The sequence below is a fragment of the Oncorhynchus masou genome, chromosome 29, assembly GCF_036934945.1.
Source record: "Oncorhynchus masou masou isolate Uvic2021 chromosome 29, UVic_Omas_1.1, whole genome shotgun sequence".
Taxonomy (NCBI): Eukaryota; Metazoa; Chordata; class Actinopteri; order Salmoniformes; family Salmonidae; genus Oncorhynchus; species Oncorhynchus masou.
The window spans coordinates 39,712,319-39,732,855 of record NC_088240.1 but is presented as its reverse complement, the minus strand read 5'-3'; the positions used below and the strand labels follow the sequence as shown (position 1 = coordinate 39,732,855).

Here is a 20,537-nt window from a genome sequence, read left to right as displayed (position 1 = left end):
ACATTGGTGCGGCAAGCTTCCGGGTTAAGCAAAGAGTGTGTCAAGAAGCTGTGCGGCTTGGCAGGGTCGTGTTTCGGAGGACGCACGGCTCTCGACCTTCGCCTCTCCCGAGTCCGTATGGGAGTTGCAGCGATGGGACAAGACTAATTACCAATTAGGGAGAAAAAGGGTTAAAACATTTTTTTTTAAAGAATGGACTTGGTCACACGAGACCAGCTCACAGGTGATGCCCAAACTTTATTGTGTGTAACAAACAGGGCTTAGTTTAAGCCAAATTAAACAAATATAGCAAGGTAATCAGCAAAACGCTTTCAAATACATTCATAGAACTTCAGGGATGTAGTGCTGACAAAACACCATTTAAAAGGACCACTCCTCAAACTGTAACATATCACTAATGCATTAGTAAAACCACTGACCATATTCATGAATTAGAGTTTGGATTAATAGCTTTGTAAAATATGAATTATGAGTGTTTATTCAGGTAGTCCCACCAAGGACATTGTTAGAGAAAGACAAAACGATCCTCACTCAAAAATGTTGTTTTCTCCCACGAATAGAAGTTCATACATGTCATTACAGACTAATGCACAACAAATCATATCTATTATAAACGTAATCATCTGTAGAAGCCTTTCACAGCACACAAACAACAATGGGACACAGGATTACAGATCCCTTGCTGAGAAAAAAAAATGCACACTGGTTGAAATGTGTCTCTTTGACCTATTTTACAAGCCTTGATCTGTTTGTTTGAGGTATGAATGATGGATTAGTCCCTCTGTACTTTCAATGACTTGTATTCATCTCATATTGAGAACTAAGAAATTCAAAGTTCTGACACTAGGGTAAGAGACACATTGAAAAGTATGAGCACTTACAAGGGCAATACAACATAAAGATGTGTGAATGATAACATATGTCAGACTCGCCATGCGGTACAAAGATCGCCAACTTTATGCAGACAGAAGACGTCGGGAGACCCAACTTCTTTGACGATTGAAACACGTGATTCTCACAATTCAAAAGAGGATCGAATTAACGGCATGCAACGCATTCAGTGCGTAGGCTAAATGTCATTTGACAACATATTTTCGTTCGTATCCTGCTTGGCTAGCACAACAAAGAAGAAGAAAAAGAGCAGACTGACCCAATACCCACATGGGAGCCCATTCAGACAGGCAAAAGTGCAAAGGACGGGACATACTGTGGCACTAGTTGGTGGTAAAAGTGTTGCTACGCATGTCATTCCATAGCAGGATGTGATTTTACCTGTCAAAGCATCTCTTCGGAACAATGGAACCAGTCTTAATTAAGAGGGTCACCTTTTTCTCTCTAGGCCTCTCCTCCAACAGTGACTCCACACAGCAGAATCTAAGAGCAGGATCTCCATTAAGCCATGTCATCAGCCTCCTCTGTCTCCTCTGTCTCGTCGGTCTCCACTAGGCAGGCCTCGTCAGAGGTGGGAGCCCTGAACGGGGGGTGGTACTCGAACGATGCGAGGACGGCACCAAATTGGTGCTTCTGGTGCAGGAACCAAAAGACTGCCGAGATCCCCATGATGGCGACCACACTCAGAATGACCAGAGCCGAGAGCAGTGGACTAGTAGCTGAGCAGGACATAAACAATGCAGGGAGAGAGGTTACCATTGATCTTACTGTATGGCTATTTAAGAACAACAAAATAAAGGGAAAATGGCTTTGCTTCACTTACCGGGTTTGCCGTTTTTCTCTGCTTCTGAAAAATAAATGAACAATATATTAGTGAAACATAACTAAAAATAACTCATATGAATGAAAATAACAACATCTGTATACACTTGTTGATCAAATTGTCAAAACAACACATGGCTGCTACAGTGGGGCTATGTCCGTCCACTGGTCTATGTCGGCGGGAAATGAACATTTTCTGTGTTTGGAGGTTATTTGAAGGCTGCCCACAGACGATGTACGTTATGGGGTGTCCCGAGTAGAAAGACAAATGCTGCTAAAAAAAAATACAAAAATAGGGCCTTACTTTCAGCAGTCTCACAGACCACTCCATTCTCTAGGTTTTCAACACAGCTGACTTTCTCCCACTCCCCTGTGGTGCTGTGCATTGCCACACAGGTGTCCATGGGAATCAAGTCAGGCGAGCTGGAGCTGTTCCCCCAGTTCTTAAAGCTCAGGCCCGTCTCATCTTGCCACTTAAAGTCCTCATCTTATCAAACAGAAAAAACAAGACATCAAAATTTGAAAAATAGCAATTACTTCACTTATTCTCTCTCCCGCTGTTAATTTGACTTTTCTTTCCTTCATAAGCCAAACAAACCTTGTCTGAAAGAAATAAAGTTATGCACAGTCAAAATAACCCTGTTCGAAGAATACCAGTGGTGTCGGATTTTTTCCCGATAATGTATAGATGCTTTTTATACTGAAGATCAAGTTCATAACTTCCCTTACTGGGCTGATGAGACAGCGGATTGCGCAGTCAGATGGAACAGAGTAAATCGGCTAAATCTATGACATTAAAATGCCTGTGGTAACTTGTGGAATAGACACCGTCTGGAATGTGCTTTTAACCAATCAGCATTCAGGATTAGACCCACCCATTGTATAATATGGATTATGCCAGCCGGTGACGTAACCACATTATGCGGTACAATCACAAAATAGGGCAAAGTAGCCTTCATAATACAGAGGTGCCATAATTTCAGAATAAATATCAGTTCTTACTTACTGTCACTGTCATAATACATGCCCAACCACACATGGATGTTGCCTTTCCACACCTGCGGACTGTACTTGATGATGAAATCATTCTCCTCTGCACTTTGGACACTCACCAATTCTAAGAGACAACACAAGACAATCTGTTGCAATTGAAAAACAAACATTGAGAGTAGTTTAAAATGGTTAAATTAAATCAAAGCCTATCAGCTAAATCAGGAATGGGCAAATTTGAGGGGATGGGGGACACAAAAATGCTGAACTCATCATGGGGGCCACAGTGATTCACAGGTCTGCATACCTACATCCATACATGCAGTCAGAGCTGGCCTTAGCCTTCTTGGGGGGAGGCACAAAGTGAAATTTACAAGACGAAAACTGCTTATGCACAAGCTAATTTCGAAATTGCACCTTGTGTATTCTACTACTCTAACTTTGAATAGTTGAGACCCCAACAGTTTTTTGTATAATTTTTTGTGTCTTTGGAAATTGATCCCTGGGACTATAATGATAAAAAAAAGTTGCAACATATTGATGACTTGTAAATACCATGTCCTGAGCAGAGAGACTTCGCAGCTGCAATCGTATAACTTTTAGCCATGTCTTCTTCTCCATGGACAAAGTGGTAGCATCTATGTCCAAAAGGTACCCAGGTGCGCCCATCTGCAGGACAGTCTGTGGGGAGAATTAATCATTAGACAAAACCACTAGTCTCAATCCTCATTTTCAAACAAAGTAAGGTGTCCCTGGTCCTAACCTAAATTTCCAACAGCTCACCGAAAACAAGTCAAGCAAGAGCCACCAGTGTTATCAGTTGGGATGTGGTTGGTGTAACGAAGTTAATTAAGAACGTACCGTAAGCCCACTCCACAGCTAGATTGAAATGTCGTGGATGGAGCCATCCAATTGGTACCTTTTGGGTGGCTCAAACCGTTGGAAAGTTGTCAAGGTTTGTTATGTGTGTTAAGAAAGCAGAGTTCCCAAGTTTGAGCCAGGTATGAGCTGAATCAAGCGACATGACATCCATGTTGAGCTGCTAAGCAAGCAACATGACATGCATAACAGTGATGCCGTGATCCGGATGCGCAAATTGGCTCAGTTCAACAGCTGGGTTGGATGCAGCTGTAACACCGGCAAACAAGGATGTTTGGAGTGATTCTTCACAAAACCCAGACACAATATTTATCCATCGAATAGTCCTTTGGAGGAAGGATTGTTGACATTTGTATCTAAAAGCATAATTGAGAAATACTTGATCGAAGCTGGTATATTTATGACATTTAAGACTCCATAGTGTTTCATCTACAGGTGCTACAAAGTGTCAGATTAAGCTTTACCGCTTGCTCTAATAGGAGTAGTATTTTGATTTCTAAAACTTTTTTTTTACATTTAATTTATGAATATTCCAAAATATAAACATGAATATTGAAAATAAAATAGTTTTGATTTGGCTAATTGTTCTATTTTTTAAAGAACATAATATACTCTACTTACAAGTGGGATCTCTGCTGCTTTTAGAGTTACAGGTATGATCGTATTTGTATGCATTACCAACAGTGTGAATGTGAAAATTGATTTTTTTTAAATGGTCACCTCTGACATTGCACAGGATGCGCAATGATGCAAGTAAAAGGAGGGCTGGGATTGGTTACATTGCCTACCATGCCAATTTATTTATGTCTTTTTTTATATAACCTTTATTTAACTAGGCAAGTCAGTTAAGAACAAATTCGCATTTACAATGACCGTCTACACCGGCCAAACCCGAACAACGCTGAGCCAATTGTGCACCGCCTTATGGGACTACCAATTACGGCCATTGTGATACAGCCTGGATTCGAACCAGGGTGTCTGTAGTGACATATCTAGCACTGAGATGCAGTGCCTTAGACCTCTGCATCAACTCGGGAGCCCAAAGTATTCGACGAGGATGGGAGAAAATGGGCCATAACCTTAAAACTTGCAGTGATCCCACTCTTTTTTTTTGTCTGTGTTTCTTGAGGAATCATGTACTTTTTTTTAAAGCAAGAGAAGCATTAAGTACTTTTAAAGCCACCGTCTGGAGGTTGTCCAGTAATTTCAAATAATTAAATATACCCTTTAAATTTAATGTATATATACCTTCGTGAGATTAGTGCAATTGCATTATCTTGACAGATAGAAATCAAGTGCTATGTCAGCGAAAATATCATGGAGTAAATAGTTTGTTTACATTTTGTAGGTGGGCCCACTTTGACATTATGCACATTTTACAGAAGACGATTTGAAGACTAGGCTACAGTGCCTTGCTACCTTTATGTGGACACATATTGTTCGCTTTAACAGTATACCTCGATGTCTGAATTATAACGTACATTGTTACAAGCCAAATTATGAGGGCAGCTTTATTCGTTTCTAATAATATATTTGGCATGTAACCGAATGAAAATATAAATCCCTACAAAAAAACACATGCGGACAAGATGTTACAATGTCGTTCAGTAAACTTTTGTCGAAATGTTATCCCGTTACACGTTTAAACTGAAAGCACAACAAATACTTCAACTTTCTCGAACAACACGAAGTGAGCATTTCCCATCCACTTAATATAATAACATTAAACAATAGTTAATTATCTCAACTTACCACCAGCTAAAGTAGATTGCCAATAAACAACAACAAAAAGGAGATTGCATAAGGATAAGGGGCGAGGGTGACATTTCTTCATTGACTCCATGTCCGCGAACTCCAACTCATGGCTCCGAAGTTTTTCAGAGCTTCATACGTCAGCATCTCACATTGAAATGTAACCCCACCTCTAGAGTGCCCGAATTATCATGCTCCCTCAAAAAGTAGACCGGAGCAAAGTTCAGACTCAAGAGTGGTTGAAGCGTTTCGAAACAAATGATCATGCTGAAACTCATTTGTGAATTGCATGATATTGCATAACTGCATACTGTTGACATTATTAGTGAAGTTGAAGAATAATTACATTCGATTTCATTTTCAATTGCTTTATTATGGATTGTGGAGAAGGATATTTGGTTATGTTTTGTTTTGTCACAGGAGTAGGGGTCCCATGAGGATATTGGTTTGGAGAATAACCCATAAAGCCTCTAGGTGGTGCCATAACTGCATAAATGTCTAGATTTCAGTGATTGCAACCCAGTGGTGTCACATTCTGCCTAGAGTGCCTCATTATGTTTTGAAAATTATACAGTCACACAGGAACATGTTTTATACATTAATTAATCTGAAATTAGTGAGCAATTGGATGTAAATATGAAGCACAATAAATTCCATGAAGTTGTAGGTTGTATAGCCCGATCCTTACTTGTAGGCCTACCATGACTTAAATGATGAATAACATTATTGTCTCATTATTTAATGCAAAACTCCCAGTGATTCTGCTGAGTTGACCAGGATATGGCTGAAAAAACAAGATGCGAGACTTGAAGAAGTGAGAAGACCGTTGGTGAGAGATGGAATGGCAGAGTGCTCAGTGGGGTACGTGAAAGCCAGTTCTCGACAAAAGAAGATTAGAGACACTGCATTAATAAACAAGACAAAATCAACAGGGAGCATAGACGCAATGTCTGCTGCATGTCCGCTCCAAAAGTTATTTGGCGATGCCAGAAATTCTTTGGGGGTTTAATAACATCCAATCTGCATAGTTGGGACTTGGAAGATATTTAATATCAATCACCACACATGGGCTATGGACAAGACTGTGATTGATATCTCACACGTACTTCATATGTAGGGGAGAATGGGGTAAGTTGAGAATATCTTTATTCAGCATCACTCTGTCAAGGGAAATATATAATTTTTTCTAACAAAGATATCTACATATATTTCAGGATGTTGTGTATCCCTAGAAAGAATCAGAATTAATGTAAGCATTACAATTCCCAAAAAGTTGTTTCTTGGGGTAAATTGTGCCGCAAGACAGGGTAAGTTAAGCCACCTACACATTTCTATACTCAATGTAATATTACCACCACCATCGTTATTTCCCAAACACAATTCAACACAATCACAATGTTTTTTTGTCTTTAATAATTTTAAGCACCTTTTAACAAAGGCTTAACACCTAACAAACACTTTGTACTTAAAAAAACAACACTTTTAACATAGCCCAGGCCCTGTTGGTACCTCATATTCCAGTGATAATGCCTTGCGTTATGCCAGGGAAAAAAACACATACATTTGCTCAACTTGCTATTGGCTCAACCATTGGCTCAACTTATCCCAATAGACTGTCAAATGGCTATAGAAATGAAAACATTGTGATTTTAGAGACACAAAGTAACAACAGCCTATGATTAAAGGGACTGCAGTCAATCTATTACTAGGCTCACTCCGTCATCATCATTATCATTAGGCTATTTACATCATTCAAATACAATCTAATCACATGCACAATTCAATAACCCTCCATTCATTCATTGACATCGGTGAGGAGAGATATATTGGTTTTAACAACAACATATATCTAGGACCAAGTTTGCTTGCGTCTTGCCTGCGTCTATTTGCGAAGAAAATACATTATTTATAGCTCTAGATATAGTATAGGCTGTTTTTAGCCTTCAGCCTTCATATACTGTAACCATATGAATGAATTGATAGACAATATTCTGGTGAGAGGAGGGCAGTGAACTATTGAACTATTAACAGAATATATTTACAAAAGAATACACACACACACACACACACACACTCAATCAAGGGGTTTTCTTTAGTTTTGCAATTTTCTACATTGTAGAATAATAGTGAAGACATCAAATCTATGAAATAACAAATATGGAATAATGCAGTAACCAAAAAAGTGTTAAACAAATCAAAATGTGTTTTAAGTTTGAGATTCTTCAAAGTAGCAACACTTTGGGTGGGCCATCATTGTAAATAAGAATTTGTTCTTAACTGACTCGCCTAGTTAAATAAAGGTTATATAAAAAAAACATTTAAAAATAATTTGGCTTGATGACAGCTTTGCAAACTCTTGGCATTCTCTCAACCAGCTTCACAAGGAGTTCCCACATATGCTGAGCACTTTTTGGCAGCTTTTTATTCACTCTGCGGTCCACTCTGTAAGGTCATCTGATGCAGCACTCCATCACTCTCCTTCTTGGTCAAATAGCCCTTATACCGCCTGGAGGTTTGTTGGGTCATTGTCCTGTTGAAAAACAAATGATAGTCCCACTAAGCACAAACCAGGTGGTAGCCATGCTGGTTAAGTCTGCCCTGAATTCTAAATAAATCACTGACAGTGTCACCAGCAAAAGGACCCCCACACCATCACACCTCCTCCTCCATGCTTCACTGTGGGAATCACACATGCTGAGATCATCTGTTCACCTACTCTGTGTCTCACAAAGACAAAGCGGTTGGAACCAAAAATCTCAGATTTGGACTCATCAGACCAAAGGACAGACTTCCACCTGTCTAATGTCCATTGCTCATGTTTCTTGGCTCAAGCAAGTCTCTTATTATTATTGGCGTCCTTCAGTAGTGGTTTCTTTTCAGCAATTCGACCATGAAGGCCTGATTCACTCAGTCTCCTCTGAACAGTTGATGTTGAGATGTGTATGTTAGTTGAACTCTGTGAAGCATTTATTTGGGCTGCAATCTGGTGCAGTTAACTTTAATGAACTTATCCTCTGCGGCAGAGGTAACTCTGGGTCTTCCTTTCCTGTTCAGCCCCCATGAGAGCCGGTTTCATCATAACGCTTGATGGTTTTTGCGACTGCCCTTGAAGAAACTTCTAAAGTTCTTGAAATGTTCTGTATTGACTGACCTTCATGTCTTAAAGTAATGATGAACTTTCATTTCTTTTTGCTTATTTGAGCTGTTCTCAAATCAAATCATCATATCAAATTTTATTGGTCCCTTACACATAGTTAGTAGATGTTATTGCGAGTGTAGCGAAATTCTTGTGCTTCTAGTTCTGAGAGTGCAGTAAAATCTAACAAGTAATCTAAAAATTCCACAACTACCTAATACACACACATCTAAGTAAAGGGATGGAATGAGAATATGTACATATAAATATATGGATGAGCAATGACCGAGCGGCATATTTCTTGACAAAATATGGACTTGATCTTTAACCAAATAGGGCTATCTTCTATATACCACCACTACCTTGTCACAGCACAATTGATTGGCTGAAATGCATTAAGAAGGAAAGACATTCCACAAATGAACTTTTAAGAAGGTACACCTGTTAATTGAAATGCATTCCAGGACTACCTCATGAAGCTGGTTGAGAGAATGCCAAGAGTGTGCAAAGCTGTCATCAAGGCAAAGGGTGGCTACTTTGAAGAATATCAAATATAAAATATATTTTGGTTACTACACTTTTTTGGTTAATACATGATTCCATATGTGTTATTTAATCGTGTTGATATCTTCACTATTATTTTACAGTGTAAAAAGGAAAAATAAGGAAAAACCCTTGAATGAGTTGGTGTGTCCTAACTTTTGATTGGTACTGTATCTATATATATAAAATATTCTGCCCATACCAATACATTTATTTTAGGCCATAACTGAACCAATTTATGTAGGCTATATAAACAATATTTTGCCCATATCAACGAATTTATAGGCCTATACAATATTTATAGCCATACGTGATTGAATGAAAAGCAGTGAACATACCTGTCCACATGAACGAATGTAGGCCTATATAAAATATAAATAGCCATACACGATTTAATGAAGAGCAGTAAACATTGTTTCACATTCTTTCATAACAAATTCATGAACACAACCAGACGATAGTAAACATGCACAACATTCTTTCACATTGTTTAATATCATCCTTAAGATTGCGACAATCTAAGTAACATAATAAAAAAAACATCAGTTTAAGCTAGATATGTCTGTTTTTTTTTTTACATGGGCTGTGTCTCAATCCACCGCACCCGCATGTCAGCCTTCTGCATCTGCAGTGGAAGGGAGAAGGGTGCAACTGTAGCCCGCAATTCGGGCGTTCCTGCACGTGGGCAATCCTGTATATGCAGGAACCCCTCTTGATACTTCTATTGGTCAATTTATAAGCTATGACTCCAGTACATTGGTGGAAGGCAGGGACGCTCCAGTACATTGGTGGAAGGCAGGGACGCTCCAGTACATTGGTGGAAGGCAGGGATGCTCCAGTACATTGGTGGAAGGCAGGGATGCTCCAGTACATTGGTGGAAGGCAGGGATGCTCCAGTACATTGGTGGAAGGCAGGGATGCTCCAGTACATTGGTGGAAGGCAGGGATGCTCCAGTACATTGGTGGAAGGCAGGGACGCTCCAGTGCATTGGTGGAAGGCAGGGACGCTCCAGTACATTGGTGGAAGGCAGGGACGCTCCAGTACATTGGTGGAAGGCAGGGACGCTCCAGTACATTGGTGGAAGGCAGGGACGCTCCAGTGCATTGGTGGAAGGCAGGGACGCTCCAGTACATTGGTGGAAGGCAGGGACGCTCCAGTACATTGGTGGAAGGCAGGGACGCTCCAGTGCATTGGTGGAAGGCAGGGACGCTCCAGTACATTGGTGGAAGGCAGGGACGTTCCAGTATTGGTGGAAGGAACGGACTCTCCAGTACATTGGTGGAAGGAAGGGACTCTCCAGTACATTGGTGGAAGGCAGGGACGCTCCAGTACATTGGTGGAAGGCAAGGACGCTCCAGTACATTGGTGGAAGGCAGGGACGCTCCAGTGCATTGGTGGAAAGCAGGGACGCTCCAGTACATTGGTGGAAGGCAGGTATGCTCCAATACATTGGTGGAAGGCAGGGATGCTCCAGTGCATTGGTGGAAGGCAGGGACGCTCCAGTACATTGGTGGAAGGCAGGGACGCTCCAGTACATTGGTGGAAGGCAGGGACGCTCCAGTACAGTAGAAGGCGGTAATCCACCTTAACGTTGGATGCCAACAGCCGATAAACCCCACAGAAGAAGAAGATGCGGGGGCGATAACTGTAGCTGGTACACACCGGTAGAATGTCCTTTGCCCCTGCCTGTCGGGGACTGTTTTTCCCTCAGTTCTGTTAATGACACCAGGGCCGGTGTTCGGCAGGCGGGAGCGAACGACATTGTGTGCTAGCTTAGCCAGCTGCTCCTAAGGAGTACCCAGAAGGCAGGAGGCAGGGGCGACGCCGTGTCCTAGCTAGCTAACCATCAAGCTAGCTAGTGCACAGTGATGCTAGCACACAGTGTCACCCAGTCTCCCACCTGTTGTGTACCGGTAGCTAGCGGTAGCCGGGGGCAACACCTGTAGACAGTGTCCTTTGCCCTCGCCTGTCAGGCACGGTTTTGTCCGGTACACAGCAGGTGGGAGGTGGTCTTCTCACAGAAACGTCTGTAGTGTCCAAACGGTTTGGCCTACGGACTCTCGCGAACACAATGGTGTTCTCATTTTTGCTCCACATCCCCCTCAAGTCCCACAGGACTCATCTGAAGCCGGTAACGCTGATGTGCCAACTTCTGTCTGTAGCGTCTGAACTGTTTGGGCTACACTGTGGAAAGGGGAGACCTGTGGAAAGGGGAGACTCTCACGAACATGATGGTGTTCTCCGTTTTGCTCCATGATCCCCACAAGAGTCACGGGACTCTTGTCCCATACAAATGGATGAAAATACAGGGGTAGTTTGGTGCCAACAAAAATAAGGGGTTAAATATGCATCCAAAAAAACTCAAATATTTCTTGAGGTTTCTTATATCTCTTTGATATAGGACAGACACTTCAAAAACTTATTCCTTATGATTTTTTTTTACTGTTCTTTTTGCCATTTATGAAAGTGTTGTTCAATGTGTTTCTATGGGCTATAGCAGTAAAGGCTCAATATTTCTTTGATACCTAAAGGGGTCATAAAATTCCAAATCAAATACCTAAATGATCCATGGACCATCTTAAAACAATTCCATATCTTAGCTTAGTAAAAACCTTCCCTAACGGCTTAGACTTTTAGAGGTTAATAGCAATAGGCTACAACTGGCTTCACAGCTTCTCTGTGAAACTCAATGTATTGTAGCCTCACTTGGACAGTGTTCACTGTAAAAATAGAATGCATTGCAGCGGTACTTTGAACATTTGGACTATATTAGTCCACACAGCAACAAGGATGCACTTTCACGCTAGGTTTATTGAAGCTTATAGAGACCCTATAATTACAATTAAAGATAGATACAAGTATCATGAAACCTCTAACACAAAATGTTTTAATTTGACTTGGTGAAACTTTTTTTACCTGCTTACCCCTTTTTCCATGTGGGTTTTTCCTTCACACATTCCATTAAATGATGGCCTCTTCCTAAATAATTGGTCAAATGATTAATTCATTAATTTTTGTGTATGGTTTCCTAGAAACAAGGGCGGTTCAACTTACCACACTCTCCCCTACAGTAAATACGGATCTACAGTTATTATCTTCAGGAGCCCTCCAGGACCTGATACCGAGCAAATGTTTTAGATTGAACCTCTGTGAGTGAAGACAGAGCAGAAGAGCTATACACCCAGCCATTCAACGTCATCGGAATGTTAAATGTAACAGATCAAACTTAATGGTCAGATAGAAAGATCCCACTGTTAGTTCACTCTCCACTGAGATGCCGGAGGTTGATGTTTCAGAGAAGTCCAGAAAAGATCAAGAGCTCTTTGTCTTCTCCCTGTGTAAACGCCACATACTTTGGTGGAACAGAAGACATGATTTTTCGTAGACGGCAAAATCATTATACCTTTGTTGAGATGGCTCCTCTTGGAGAGCTGCTGTGCTGATATTACCTGCAGCCAGACGAAAGGGCAGAACGGGTAGTATGATATAGTTATGGTGGAGGCAGAAGGCGTGCCCGGCTTGTACAGTAGATGCAGCTGGCTGCAAGCCACAGACAACTGCAGCATGGATCTGGCCCCTTGTCGGTCTGCTGCTCATGGCTTCCCGTCGGGTGGCACCACACCCTGCAGGAGACCAGGAAGACCCATCTGCCAGTCCAGGGCCTGACCACTATGGTCCTCTCCAAGCTCCCGTCCTTCTATCCTCCCTCCCATCCACCTCCCACCCAGGCCTGGCCACAGCCCTCTCCAAGGCCCAGTCCCTCTAGCCTCCCTCCTGTCACCACTCACCCTGGTGGAGACAGGGACATGCATGTTAACACCGTGACCGGGAGATGGTGTTGATGATAATCTCTACACTGCCCTCACCCTCCGGGCTGTGAATGTGCTAGTGCCAAACACACTGTATGTCCAACTCAACAGAAGGTCTCTTCAACAGTAAGGTCTGTTCAGGCATTCTAATGACAGACTAGAGCAGTGAGTCCTGGTATATTGATTAGATTGCCTCCATAGCGGATTTACAAAACAGTGCACAAGATGAGAAATAAAACAGAAAAAAGTTTCATGATAAATTGCATTGCCAGAGTTATATGAATCAGGTTGGATTGACACGGTATGATTCTACCCCATTTATCCAATTTCCTTTTCTTGAGCCTGTCATTTGCAAAGGTAATGGACCTCATAGATAAGTTTCCCCTCTGTCGCGAGAGGAAATGTGTCACATATCTTCATTGTAAGAGAGAGCAGTGTCAATCCCAACTCTATGTGAGGGAAGGTCAGAGTGTCAGTGTGTTGAGACCAATGACTAGAATTCTCATGTGCTCTGAGGAAATTGCTACTGTAGGATTAATCTCACTCCCTGGCCTTGGTGAGCCAGTCGCTGTTAAGGAGACAGGCCTATACAGGCCACGTTGTACTGTCGCTCCAATCATTTCCTAAAAGCTTTTGGCTTTGTGAGGAAGATCCACAAGAAAAACACTGCAAAGGCTGTGTCAGCGGGAACTGCTGAAATTGTTTTCCTTCAGCACCTTATCTGTGGAAACAGAGGTCAAGGGTATCATTTACAAAAAGAGACAAAAATAAAAGGTTAATATATAATTCACTTTTCAAAGATATGCTTGTTTTCTGATATGCTTCAAATTTTTCTGGTCTTGACACATTTCACTGTAAGGAAATAAAATAAAATAAGCTAATAAAACTGTTTATTTAAATCTTCAAAGTCATATGTTTTCAATATATCCTTTAATTTGTCTTCCAATTGTTACTGATAAATGTAACTCTCAAAATGTATGTTTGTATAGAGCAGGAGCAGCTCCCATTGGTCAAATGAAGTACCTCCAATACAGACTCCACAGTGGACTGATTGGGTGGGGTGTTGATCAGCAAGAAAGAGGGAGGCAGTGAAACAATATTTTACATCCAAAAACAATTACTTCTGGGAATTCAGCCTGGACTGTTTTAGGCATAGAGATCCTATAACGTAAAGGATGGTAATTTATAATTATATATTTTTTTGTCATGTTGCTAGGAAATGAACAAGCTCTTCATAAGCAATTGTCTCAGCTCTGAGGGTGTATGTTTACTATGGGGAAGAATCCAGGGAAATACAACAGTCAGAGATCAATATAATACCACCTCTCCTCTCTTACACCAACCAGAAAGTCAAAACACAGAACAATTCCAATGGAAGTTTTTATTTTTAAAAAATTCGAAGAAATGAACAGAAATAACGCTTAAGTAACAATGTACTGAAAAAAATATTTTTGGCTTTAACAAACGCTACAAAACAAAAATATAGAGGAAAGTTTTCATAAACTGGACATACAAGTTACCACTGGCAAATGTGTGGCACATGTAAAAAAAAAAAAATATTATAGTATTTACTCTCATATAGATATCTCTATGAAAATCTTTTGTTTCTTCAAACGATCTGTACAAAACTTGTCTCTTCATAAATTACTACTTTTCAATATAACTGAATGACTGTTTAACATGATGGTTAATTAAATGAGCTTTTCCTTCTTTATGCACCCTTCCAACTCTTGACCCAGACGCAGTTTGGCACTTGGTTCAGACATTACTAGCAGCATAACCCTCACAAGAATTCAACAGTATTAGTTATCAGTCTCGGGCGTTTCACAGAAATCTCAAGTATCACAATGGCCCTTTACTTTGGTAACTCAACGTAAGCTGACTTCAGAGGAAATGCTGCTGCAAGTCTGTCTGGACTCTGACAAAGCAACAATGATGTTCTCAGGAGCACAGATCCAGGAAATACCACAACTTTCAGCTTTTATTTATCTTCAACCACTTTTATTAGCCTCTGGAATCTGGAATTGTGATGAAAGCAGCAGTTCTACTTTTGAAACTATGAAACTGAATTTCTGAACACAACTGAAACACGCTCAACGCACAATTTTCCTCCGAATGATTATAATAATACGTCATAAAAAATAAAACAATTATTGTGAAGAAACTCAAAAAGTACTTAAAAACAACCTGAAAGAAAACAAGTGTATATTGCCAGCTCCTGAGCATGGCGTTTGGTCTGGAAGGGCAGGCTGGACCTGCTAACCTGGCCCAATACAGAGGAGAAAGTAAACTCTGAGGTAGATAACTGGTCGGTCTGTGCAACCATCAGGCCAGAACATACCATCTATTGGCCAAAACACAGGCTTCTGGAAGACAACTTAATCATAAAGCCTGTTCAAATCTACTATGATAAAAAATTATCAAACTTTAGCAATAACATTCTGTTGCACAATGTTAAAACAAATTATTATTGTATTTTTTGAAATTTCATAGTTTCAAGCTGTCTTCTTTCCTGGTTCAATTCATTTTATAACGTTGCATTTTCCATTTTTCTGTAGTGACGAAATCAGTGTGTGGCACTTGTTGGATCCAAATTGTCCTTCATGCTTGTTTGTGTCCATATTTTCCCATAAGACGTATGACAACTGAATGTAAATGTACAAAAAAGGCACATTCTCCAAACTGCAATCTAGTCTGGCAAAAAGTCAATTACATCCTGGTTAGAAAGAGAAATTAAACTATTTCCTCAATTTACTAGCTCACAGTTCTTTGGTGAAGTAAATCATAATTGAAAGTGCCGAGCTTGTTTGTTTCCTATCAAAGAGCTGGGTGCAATAATATCTACATATTCATCTCAGTTTTCCCCAACTAATTTGATAAATCGAAGTTTGCCTCTTTGCATTTCAACTGAAAGTGAAAAAGAACAACAAAATCCCCCAAAAAGACACAACCACACCCTCCCTTATTCCATCCCCACCACTAGAAGCTAATTTTAGGCTAATCTACAACACCAAGTAATCAAAAAAAGGCAAGATTCAAAATGTGATAATTCAACAGAATTTCTAGCACATTCAAACAACCAGAGACATTTAAGGCCCTGTGATTATACAAACATTACATTCTATTAAAACATCATCAGATTTAGAGGGTAATTTCACTCTAAACATTTTTTTCTCAAAAACGTCTACTTTAGATTCATTTTCAGAGGGGAAAAGCAAGAACATTTAAACACAGCAGATTTATTTTGCTATATCCAAAGGAAAAGCCCTATTTCACTGATTTACAAGGCAATAGCTCTCACCATGACTTCCTCATTTCTAGCCTAGGAGGTTGCCTATACAGCTACTGTAGTCTAGATGGAAAGATCAATCTAGACCACTAAGATAAATCACTTTACAATAAGAAACATTTAACACGTCACCATAGCAACACTCACACAGCAAGCACAAAACATCATTTTCAAGATAAATAATACAACTTCAGAAAATTCTATTTCAGTACAAAATAAGAGGAAAAACTCAATTAAAATTATAAAAAAATATTAACAAAAGACATCTTTACTATCATGCACCATAAACAACAAGTCACATGATCCTCTATAGGTTCTTGCATCCATGTGACAATTCTTGGTAAAAAATAAACATTCTTTCTTTAGTAAAATACAACTACTTTTTCTTATTTTTTTAGAGAATTTGAATCATTTGATGAAATTAATCACTTATTTGCACCTCATGGGACATACCAAAATTGTCTCACTTGTTTTTCTTATCACAAACAAAAGTAAATCATTGCAGAATTCTGTACAAAATGGGGATAAATCCTTAACGCACAATCCATCACCAGAAGCAGCCATGATTGTTTCAACTGTCATCCCACTCTGTCTTCTGGGCTCCTACCACACCTGAGGACACAACCAAGACAGTCAAATGATTGTACACTCTGGTACTAAAGCCTTGTGCACATTTGCAGTTTGAAGTGACTTAAATCCTATTTGTTTGCATATCCGATTCGAGTCTGTTCTTTTTCCTGCAGTCTGAACAGCCAAAAAGCACATTGAATCCCATATTTCAAGCCACATTTCAAACCTTGAAAGGTCATTTGAAATCAGAAACAAATCTGATTCCTGGCCTTGCGACTTGTGTCTGAATGGTCAAATGTGATGTACTTGCCCTCAAGTGGTTTTTAGACTGTTATTTGGCATATCGTGTTGCTAGCTAGCTAGTTGACTGGTGTGGCTAGCAAAAAAGTACTCGTTTTGAAAGTTGTATCATCTTATCCTATGAGGCTTTAAAAGTGTTCTTACACTATGATTTTGAACATTCAAAGAAACTGGGAAACGTCCATGGCAGGCATTGTTGTTACGTTAGCTTGCTAACCTCTTGAGTGATAGGAAGCACGAGCACCACCTCTAATTAGCCTGCACCACTGCGCACACAACCGTCATTACTATGACAACTAGCCATGTCAGCAATTTACTGCTGTCTGAACACACACAAACCCGCGATTTGGTCACTTGTAACTTGCTGTTTGGTCAATCAGAATTTGAAAACTGATCATTAAGCAATAAGGCATGAGAACCTGGGGATTATCGTTGCGAATAACTCCCGACTAAGAGTTGTTCTTAGGCCCAATGTGGAGAGAAAGGCGAGGGGGAGTTTATAGGCTATGACGATTTCCAACATTAAAAAGAGTATGTTATGTTTTCATTAAAAATGTTATTTTAATGAGTAAATTCATTTTCTTTCATCCTTCCACCAGACGATATAGTCTGAGGAAAAGCCAGTTGTCAGTTCTGAGATTGTGAAGTTGCTAGCCAAACAGGTAGGCCATTCATTTTATTCATTCTATTTGCAATGGTTGCTATGCCAAAAAAATCATTGGCATGTAGCTACATAGGCTAGCTACTTTTTATTTTACCTTTATTTAACCAGTTAAGAACAAATTCTTATTTCAATGACAGCCTAGGAACAGTGGGTTAACTGCCTGTTCAGGGGCAGAATAACAGATTTGTACCTTGTCAGCTCGGGGGTTTGAACTTGCAACCTTCCAGTTACTTGTCCAACGCTCTAACCACTAGGCTACCTGCCGCCCCACTTCTGCTTTGCTAGCTAGCCAACTAATACTAACTCACAATCACACCCGGCAGCTGAAATGACAGCAGACTCCGTGCATTGGTTTGTTTTACCTTTGTTTCTATTGCCATTTCTATGGATATATCCACTCTAATGATCCTGATAAATGAATTCGCCTGGCTCAGAGAAACCGTCAGTCTCTTTTGGACATGTTCATATGGCACAGGAGAGATTGCAACATTGTTGCATATGTCAGAGAGGCAGGCAGCAAAGTTTAGACAAACCTAATGCTAGGCTTACACGCATGGGGAAATGTACATTTTAGTCATTTAGCAGACACTCTTTTCCAGCGCAATTTACAGAAAGGGGTGCTAAGATTTTTTTGTACTGGTTCCCCGTGGGAATCAAACCCACAACGCTGGCGTTGCAAGCGCTACGCTCTACCAACTGAGTCACATGGGACCATAAGGTCTTAATGCCTTTTGCCAGGGGAGATTACGTTTATGAACGGCCTGGCTGGGCTGTGGCACAGTGGACGCGCATTGACAATTGACATGGAACTGTTAACAGGCATTACCTGGGGATTGTGGTGAATAACTCCCTGCTATCAACCAATCAGCATCCAGGATCCAAACAAGCCACTTCATAATATAAAACATTTACCCACAAAAATATAGGCTAGGCTGAAGACCCTGGTCCCAAATGGCACCATATTCCATATGTAGTGCACTAAGTCTGACCAGAACCCTATCTACATAAGGAAAAGATCACACACTGACTGTACCTCCGTATTACTTGGTTTGTTGGTAGGTGTAAGGGGAATGATCACTTGATGACTCCACCTGTTGTTGCTGACTGTTGTCCTGGAAGGAAAATGAAGCAGTTTACCATCTATAAATACATGAAGTGTTATCTACATGAATGACCTCTTTAATCTAGCATCTATAAACAGTAGTAAGTAGTAAGTATAGCTAAAATCATATGGGCCAGTTTCACAGACCTAGTCCTGGAATAAAAATCATTCATAATGGAGATTCTCCACTGAAATAACTTTTGAGTTCAGAACTAGACCTAATCTGTGTCTGGGAAACTGGCTCTATAGGTACAGCTAAGGTACAGGACAGCATAAAATATGATTCATGAATAGTAAGTTAATCACAAACCTCCACTGGAATATTTGTGGCCTGCATGTGTGTGTACTGGGGAATATAGGCTCCTTGCATAGAGTTTGCAGCCATGTACTGCACAAGGAAGGACAGAACTGTGTTAGCATACATCCATCTAAAATGCACTATATACAATACAGATTCCGACATCAAATGTACTTCTGGGGCCGTATGTAAGCATCTCAGAGTAGGAGCACTGGTCTAGAATCAGGTCCATGTTATCTTATTTATTAGGATCTAAAAGGCTAAACTGATCCTAAATCAGCAGTCCTACTCTGAGATGCTTGATACATACGGCCTTCGCTCTAATTATACAACACATGAACACAGTTTAGACGTATTTGACCCTGTGACCCCAGATCTCTCACCGTTCCTGTGCTACCCATGGAGAGATGACTCATCTGCTGAGTGAGAGGGCTCATCATGGATGTAGGCTGTAGTGACATAGTATGGTCCATAGAGGGCGATATCACCGCTCCCTGGGACAGAGAGTGTGAGAGGATGAGAGCACGGTAGCAGAGGCACACAGACATTAATGGATCCTATATTTCTTTGTATGTATAACAAATAAACGCTACACACATCCATGAATACCATGCAAGATCAAAATGTCAGAAACAGAGGAGTGAGAGACAGTGTAAGAGAGAAAGAAGGACAGACCGGCACGCTAATTCCTATGTAGTGCACTCCTTTTGACCAGAGCCCTATGGAACCTGGTCAAAAGTAGTCCACTGAAAAGGGAATAGGGTGCCATTTGAGACGCAGCCATCCTGTTAAGTCTCTGGAACTAGTCAGGGCAGATAGGTGGAGCTGGAGAACGTTGGAATAATACCTAGATTAAACCCTTCCCTTCCTGAATCATGTATCATTCCACAAGGGCATGCCCTCTTTTAGGTTTCAGACCGAGAGAGAGAGAGATCAACTGAGCTCAGTGTGTCAGACTTCATATCCTATGGCCACACTGGCTATAGAAGTCACTGGATGCATCCCAAATGGCACTCCATTCTGTATATAGTGCACAACTTTTGACCAGAGGCATAGGCATAGGCATAGAGGAGAGAAGGGAATGAGAGAAGAGAAGGAGAGGAAAAGCAAGACATTCCAACAAGAGAAGAGAAGAAAAGAGAAAGGAGAAACATTTACATTCCAAGGTGAGGGAAGAAAACAAGGACAGGAGTTGATGAAAAAATAAGCAGGGGGCGTGAAAGAGAGGGTCAAGAAAGGTTGTTTATTTGGGCTTACTGGGTGCTGCATGATGTAGGGCTGGTGAGTAACCCAGGAGGGATTCTGTACCTGGAACATCACACATACACTCTGTAAACACACTGGCACAGCACAGGGCACAGGGCAGGCACAGGGAGAGAGCTATTTCAGGAGCTCACATGCCTCTCCGTTTGGCTCAGCACTACAGAATACGCCCCAAATGGCACTCTATTCCCTATAAAGTGCACTACTTGTGCAGTACTTTGACCAGAT

At 40.7% G+C, this 20,537-nt stretch overlaps 2 protein-coding genes across 6 annotated transcripts in view; both read right to left on the bottom strand.

Moving 5' to 3' along the window:
* Positions 1-217: 217 nt before the first annotated feature.
* LOC135519629 (CD302 antigen-like) lies at positions 218-5,492 on the bottom strand. The gene is made up of 6 exons (XM_064944871.1): positions 5,335-5,492; positions 3,259-3,384; positions 2,720-2,830; positions 2,018-2,200; positions 1,715-1,738; positions 218-1,610 (listed from the first exon to the last, which is right to left on the bottom strand). Exons 1-6 carry the CDS (start codon positions 5,423-5,425, stop codon positions 1,393-1,395), a joined length of 753 nt encoding a protein of 250 aa, XP_064800943.1. The 5' UTR covers positions 5,426-5,492; the 3' UTR covers positions 218-1,392.
* Positions 5,493-14,189: 8,697 nt separating this feature from the next.
* LOC135519628 (RNA-binding motif, single-stranded-interacting protein 1-like) overlaps positions 14,190-20,537 on the bottom strand; it is a 46,794-nt gene continuing 40,446 nt past the window's right edge. For 3 of the 5 annotated variants that reach the window (XM_064944866.1, XM_064944867.1, XM_064944868.1), the window contains exons 10-14: positions 20,304-20,354; positions 19,430-19,540; positions 19,059-19,136; positions 18,680-18,758; positions 14,190-16,724 (exon numbers count right to left, since the gene is read on the bottom strand). In XM_064944866.1, the coding sequence (XP_064800938.1) occupies positions 18,687-18,758; positions 19,059-19,136; positions 19,430-19,540; positions 20,304-20,354 (312 nt within the window). In that variant the 3' untranslated portion in view covers positions 14,190-16,724; positions 18,680-18,686. The remainder of the gene's footprint in view (positions 16,725-18,679; positions 18,759-19,058; positions 19,137-19,429; positions 19,541-20,303; positions 20,355-20,537) is intronic. The other 2 variants (XM_064944869.1, XM_064944870.1) reach the window with 1 other exon arrangement.

Bases quoted from the DNA above. Each gene is read 5' to 3' on its own strand.
- LOC135519629 (XM_064944871.1), bottom strand. From the start codon at position 5,425: ATGGAGTCAATGAAGAAATGTCACCCTCGCCCCTTATCCTTATGCAAT. The intron at 2,201-2,719 runs GTAAGTAAGAAC...CTGTTTGATAAG, and splicing joins CATGTATTATGACAGTGACA to ATGAGGACTTTAAGTGGCAA. The intron at 1,611-1,714 runs GTAAGTGAAGCA...TGTCCTGCTCAG, and splicing joins AGAGAAAAACGGCAAACCCG to CTACTAGTCCACTGCTCTCG.